The following is a 7,142-nucleotide window of genomic DNA, read 5'->3' as shown; positions in this document are numbered from 1 at the left end:
TCTTGAATTTGTGATCATTCTAAATGCATTTTAATAGACTGAATCATGCAGTGAAAGAACACACTCTAAATGCGCACACACACAAGTCTAGACTTCACGTAATGTGTGCGTGCAACTCTGTAGAGGGGTTTTGAATAGTTTTTGCAAAATACTCGATAATGTCAAGTAAAATATATATATATATATATATATACACACACACACACACTCACACACACACTTTCGTTATTAATATCTTGTGATGTTATGTTATGTGATGTTTTCCCCCTTATAGTGCGTTTTATTAAAACAAGGAAAAAAAGAAATGTTACTAACTGGAATACATGTTACTCAAATAAAAAGTTTAGGTTGAAGTACTAAAATTACTAAAACTAAAATTGTAATAATAAATAAAGCTAAAGAAATGTATATAAAAATAATAAAAAATACAAAAGCACATAAAATGATCACAAAAATGAAAAAGAAACCTACAAATAACCTAATTCAAAATATAAATACAACTATAGTATATAAATAGTACTAAGTAATAGTAAAAGGTTGACTGGACACAAGCTTCCTTACCTTCCTCCATCATGTGTTCTCTTTAGAATGTGCTTGATATTATTGACAGATCGGCTGACAGCTGTGCCATTATTGTCTCCAGCTAAAAAGAACGAATTCTGCCACTCCATAACTCCCTGTTAAAAAAAATAAGTTAATAATTCACCTCTTATGGAAGAGAGATATACAGACTGAAAATGTAGCAGTTGAATTAATTTTACAAACCTCTAAAGGTATTGCTCCAGTTCCGCACATGGGATCTACAATCACATCTGACACTTGTGGCTTGCAAAGTCTGAAATATACATATATAAAAAAAACAATCAATACAGTCAGAGTCACAGTCAATACAATTGTTTTCTTTCTTACATTTCCTTCAGTCTATAAGCATTACAGGTACACAGGTTCACATATCATAAATATACAACTATCACTACAAGAGTCTATGTTTTGAGAGGGGTATGCACATTAAGTTTGGCATGTGAATGAATCTTGTTAATCTTGGAAAATAATCTGTTTTGTCATTATTTGTGGTGATAACAGCCATGGTGTTTAGTAGCTTTGGGAGATTTGTATTCATGCAAATTGTACTATGTCCTAATTTTAAATAATAGTACTCCAGTCTTCAGTGTCACATAATCGTTCAAAAATCATTCTAATATGCTGATTTGTTGCTCAAGAAACATTTCTTATTATCCAAGGTGAAAATACTTGTGCTGCTTAATATTTTTGTGGAAACTGACACACTATCATTCAAAAGTTTGGGGTTTTAATCACTAAAAACTTTTTTTTGTAACAAGAATGCATTAAATTGATCAAAAGATATTTAAAATATAAAAGGTTCATATTTTAAAATAAATGCTATACTTTTCAACTGTTTAAAGGATCATGTAACAGATGTCTGGCGTATAGCTGTTGAAAATTCATCTTTGCAATCTCAGGGATAAATGTAAAATATATTCAAATATAATAGTTATTTTACTGTTTTACACTATTTATGATCAAATAAATGCAGCCTTGGTGAGCATAAGAGACTTCTTTCAAAATTGTTAACTTTTGACCACTGGAGTACTTCCAGAATAATATTATTTTTGTATTATATTTTAATATTCACTATATTAATAATAATATCATTGTATAAAAAATAAAAAAAATAATACAACACAAGAGCAGCCCCTGCAATAATGGCACTTCCAAACAACAGGAGTGGTATTGTGGCACTTTATCTAGTATAGTACCATGAGGTAAAATTATGACATTGTGACAACCCTATTGAAATGATTGCAAGCAATACTTTACATGAATGTTGCTTACCTAAGCATGCCATAAGCCAGTGTAGAACGTAGAGTAGTCGGGCCAAAGTGAGTGATGTTTCTCCTATGTAGACTCTCCACTGTTAGAGCAATACCAACAACAACTTCATTATTGTGGATATTCAACAGCACCTAGCAAATAAGAGAGAAACACATTTGTTACTGAACCTTTATTAATACTTTACACAACACCACACTGGACTGCAATACACTACATACATAACATACATACATACATATATACACACACACACACACACACACACAGATATATATATATATATATAGGCAAAAAAATCTTAAGGCTAAAAGTAGGTCCTAACTTGACGATTTAGGAGAAACTCTTAAAAATAATGGGTGTGTTAGTCCTAATTTTAGGACTCTTAAAATTTGGGTCTAAGAGTATTTCACAAAGCATTTTAGTTCTACAACCAGCTCCTAAATATATGAAAAGTTAGGAGTGGTCAAGAGGACTCCTAACTCACTAAGACCAAATCACAAGCAATCCTAATATGTTTGCTGCAGGCAATCTGCCTTGGAACGTAAACATTTTAGAAAGATTTCACAATAATTTCCCTTTAATTTAATTGTCCTGTCCTTCATGTACAAGCTGGGCAAGAGTTAACAGGTGTTCTTGCATCTACTTTAGTTTTCTTTCGCACAAAATCTTAATCAGTCATGATTATTTCTGTCTGTTAAATAAAAGGCTGCTTATATGCATATATGCTTATTGTTTATGAAAGACAGACATCTAAGTGGCTGACAATTCGCTGAACGTATACTTGTTTAGTGACACTTTTTAAAAATTGACATTTTAAATTTATTTGAATATGCCAACATTTTTATTTTAAAATCTTTATTTGAATACGGCAACATGGTACCTTTTTCTACAATATTTCTGATTAAATCACTGATAGAGACCCTATCCTCTATTAGCCAATCGCTTTAAGCTTGTTGACATCACCCCTAGCAACGAGGCCAACCCCACCCTTTCTCTCTTAGCTTAGGTTTTCTCCCCATTCCTTAGTAAAAGTCGGTCTCAGCAGCTTTGTGAATAGGTTTCAAGATTAAACTCTTACCTAAGAACCTTTATTGCTTTTTGGGAGAACACTTAGTGATAAGACAAAATGTTTTGTGAACACAGCCCCTGAACTTTACCTCAACATCAAATTTAGTCATATCTGCTTTCCACTGAAAGAATTCTTGCACAGCTCCTCCAAAGTCTCGTGCAGCATCATTTGAGGTGAAGCAGTGTTTGTCTCCGGCTCTGTTGCATGTTACTCGAAACTTAAGAGGTGTCACCCCTGACTCCTGATCCTGGATTTCAGAGTGTTTTTCTTCCTCATAATCATTTTCTGGCTGAGAAGAAACATCTTTTTGGGTTCCCTTCACTTCTAGAGCCTCAAGATCTTCCCAGAGCTCTTCTGAATCTGATGGGACAGTATCAGTTGATTTGGTGCCAACATTGCCACACTGATCTGATTTAGTGGGGTTAGTTCTTTTCCGACGTCCTTTCTTCTTTTTTATAGAATTGTTCAACTTCCAGACTGCCAAGGCATTGGTCCAAGGCAACTTGGCGGCCAGCTCTTGCCAATCTATTTGCACTTCCTCCTGTTAAATAAGCATTAAACAAATTATTTGCAGTGCTAAATAATCCAATAAATAAATATTGAAACTGGTGGAGTTTGGTGGAAAGCACATCATTGAGAAATGCGTATAGTTTTTTTAAATAACTACTAAAATATTGAACATACCTTTGTGGTTTTGAATTGGTAGTCGTCATATTCTTTTACCACAACAAACAGATTGTCTAGAGACTTCAGCTGATGTACCTTCAGATATAAATGAATATATATGAAAATCACATGACAATTTGAAGGCAAACAGACAGTGCTGCTTTATTCACTCATGCCGTTTCAAACCAATATGACTTTTTCCATGAAACACAAAAGTAGAAATGTTCAAGAACTGTACTGGTCATTTATTTCAAAGCAATTAACAAAGAATATTGTCTGAGGCTTTTAAGTTTAAAAGGATGCATAAGCACCATAAAAGTATCATAAATGTCTTTGACACAAGAGTGCATTGTCTAATAAAACCATACTTAAGTTTCGGAACTCAGAACTTCCTCCCTAGCGCAAAAAAAAAACCCGGTAATCACTAAAACCCATCTAGGATGAGAACTTTTCTTTTACATCTTACAACATATTACATTGTTTGTTATCACTCTAAAAAAAAAATTAAATAAATAAATAAACTGCAAAAGGTTACACTTTATTTTAAGGTGTCCTTGTTACAGTGTAATTATACATTTAAGTACTGAGTAATATTAATTAACTACATGTACTTACTAAATGTTTAAGGTTAGGCTTAGCATGCAATTATGCAAAATTAAGTGTTATTATAATAGTAATTACATGTAACGTGTAAGAAGGACACCTTAAAATAAAGTGTTAACCTGCAAAAATAACTAAACTAAGGTCACGATATGTAGTTAAGGTACAAAGTGGTCTCTTTTAAGGTGACAAGTGACAAGCTACTGTACACCTAAAGGTACAATTTTTGCACATTTTTTCAAACAATGTAAACGCTAGCAAGATTGTCGCCATTTATCATTGAGACATGGTTCATGTGTTTTTGGGTTCATGTGCCTTACAATGAGCACCACATTTGTGAGTCAAGTTAAAAGATCAAGCCATGTCTCCATTCCACTGGAGCAGTGGTTCTCAAACCTGTCCTGGAGTACCCCCAGCCCTGCACATTTTGTATGTCTCCCTCATCTATCACACCTGATTCAACTCATCAGCTCATTAGTGGAGACTGCAAGACCTGAAGTGGGTGTGTCAGATATAGGGAGACATACAAAATGTGCAGTGCTTAGGGCACTTCATGGAGAGGTTTGAAAACCCCTGTATTATACATTTATGTAGTTTTGTTCGCTTGGTTGTTTCCTTATACAAGTCCAGAAGTTTGTCAGGTTTTTCGTCAGGTGTCTTTTTTAATAATGACGTCATTAGGTTGCTGTCTTGCGACCAGCCAATCGCTGCATTGCTGATCGTTGTTTCAAGTATCGATACATCTGCCTTTTTCGAGGAACACGAGAACACGACGTAATCTTGGGACAACTTAATCCAGATATTTTAATCAAATCCACAAATTAGTTTCAAGAACCAAATTAGCCAGAGATCAGTTATCACGATTAGAAGATCTGGCATCTATCAAATCATCTTAGATGTATTAAGCGAGGTACGAAGAACGGGCCCCAGAGCACTAATCACATGTTGAGTGTTTGATAACATCGTAGGTAGATCTGTCAATTCCACTGTGGAGAAAATGATTAAGATTTTTATGTCTGGAACCTGACTGTTACGCTCCATCTTGTGGACACAAGCATTAAGTCTTAGGAAAATAATAATAATAATGCACAAACAAATAATGCTGTATTGTATTTGAAAACATCTGTGTTGTGTGTAAAATGATTAAAAACTCTATAGCAGGGGTTTTCTAACCTCTCCATGAAGTACCCTCAGCACTGCACATTTTGTATGTCTCCCTATATCTGACACACCCACTTCAGGGGCCCGTTTCAGAAAGGAGGTTAAGTGAAAACTCTGAGTATGTTAACCCAGAAATGAGGGAAACTCAAGAAAAATTATATAGCCTAAGATGTTTATTCTTGTTTCCTGGGGGAAACAAGTGCATTAAAGTGCATTTTACTTAAAACAAGTAAAATTATCCACCATGGGGTAAGAAAAATCATCTTAATGCAAACGTAAACAAGATTATTTTTTGTTTCCCCCACCTCCCCCTGTCAAACACCAGACACCGTCAAAGTGGCAAAAATGGCATGTCCTTTTATACTGTAGATGAGGAGGCTTTATTAATTCGTAGGGAGTTACATTTTTATGTGCCATATCCACATGCATATTTATTTGGTAGTTTTCTACAACGGGGATGCAGAGCACATTAGTAAGGCTGCTGTATGCAGAGCTGTAACAAAGGTGTGCCTCGCTGACGTTCACTTGATAACATCTTGCGACGACCTATGGAAGTAACCCAATAATTAGAATTCCCTTTAGAATTTCCAGTGTGGTTGGATGCATTGATGACACGAATATTCCCATCAACGCACCTTCCGAAAATGAAACCTATGTAATGGAAGGATGCCATATGGAAGTGTAGTCCGAGATATATGCTGTAACCACCACCACAGCTGTTACATAAACACAAATTATGCACAATTTATTTGGTCATCTTTATTTCTTACAAATTCAAAAGCAAGAGTTAAAGCTTTTTTTTTTACTGTTGGATTTTAGTATTTTTCCAATACTTGGTATTATGGCCATCTCCTCTTCATCTGTTCTTCATTAGTTTGCGAGTCTTCTTGCTGTTGACTGAGTAGAAGTCAAATGTTAATTTCATTACTCTAATTAATAAATGTAACAGGCTGGATTAGAGAATCTTTAATTGTGTGAAAAGATTAGACTACGTGAAAAGATTAGAGTACGTGAAAAAAAAAAGCTGCTGCACACTGAATTAAATTTATTTAATATCAAATGAGTGATTCTATAATTGCAGGTATACATTTGGTGTCTGAAGTCATTATTTTTTTCTGCTTTTTTCAAATGGTTATATTTAATTATTTTAATACGGTGTTACTCATTGTTATGAATTACAAGATATTACAGTCCATAACAATATAATATTTTTTGCAAAAAGTGTCTTAAATAGCTGAAAATCATGATTTCTTGTTGTCCGAATTAGTCTGTGCATTTTTTCCATCATGTATCATTGTGTACTCAAAATATTTTATTGTACTTTTCTTTTTGTAATATTTCATTCATTTTATTTATAAAAGCCCTAAAAAGTCATTTACCTAATTCTACAACATTATTATTTTTTTAAATAACTTTTTTCTTATAAAAATGTGTGTCCGTAAATCTTGCGTCAACTCTGTTACCGTACCAGTATCTTTGCCTTTAAATTAGTGGAATTATCTCTCACAACTATGTAAGATACAGGAAATGATGTCACTTTCCCTCACTGTTAAGATCTGAAGCACTGAAAAGTCTATGTGCTCTCTCTAAGAAAATATTTTAATCTAAAAGTTCTTACACCAAGAGTTATTTTATAAAGTGTCAAATCTGTTACCACAATATCAAAAGGAAAACAAATTTTTTAATTGATCACACTTTGTGTTATTTAGAAGTATTTTAATCATGATTTCATTAGTGCCATGTGCTCTTAGCATTTATGCTAGCAAGTGGAGTTTTTGGCAAAAAATAAAGA

At 33.8% G+C, this 7,142-nt stretch overlaps 1 protein-coding gene across 2 annotated transcripts in view; it reads right to left on the bottom strand.

Moving 5' to 3' along the window:
- Nucleotides 1–7,142, bottom strand: part of thumpd3 (THUMP domain containing 3) — a 19,243-nt gene that overhangs the window by 2,436 nt on the left and 9,665 nt on the right. For both annotated transcript variants that reach the window (XM_016443818.1, XM_016443819.1), the window contains exons 3-7: nt 3,608–3,685; nt 3,012–3,464; nt 1,855–1,985; nt 766–835; nt 562–677 (exon numbers count right to left, since the gene is read on the bottom strand). In XM_016443818.1, the coding sequence (XP_016299304.1) occupies nt 562–677; nt 766–835; nt 1,855–1,985; nt 3,012–3,464; nt 3,608–3,685 (848 nt within the window). The remainder of the gene's footprint in view (nt 1–561; nt 678–765; nt 836–1,854; nt 1,986–3,011; nt 3,465–3,607; nt 3,686–7,142) is intronic.

The sequence above is a fragment of the Sinocyclocheilus anshuiensis genome, unplaced genomic scaffold, assembly GCF_001515605.1.
Source record: "Sinocyclocheilus anshuiensis isolate Anshui unplaced genomic scaffold, SAMN03320099.WGS_v1.1 scaffold1867, whole genome shotgun sequence".
NCBI classification, from domain to species: domain Eukaryota; kingdom Metazoa; phylum Chordata; class Actinopteri; order Cypriniformes; family Cyprinidae; genus Sinocyclocheilus; species Sinocyclocheilus anshuiensis.
This window is presented reverse-complemented; position numbering and strand designations above follow the sequence as displayed.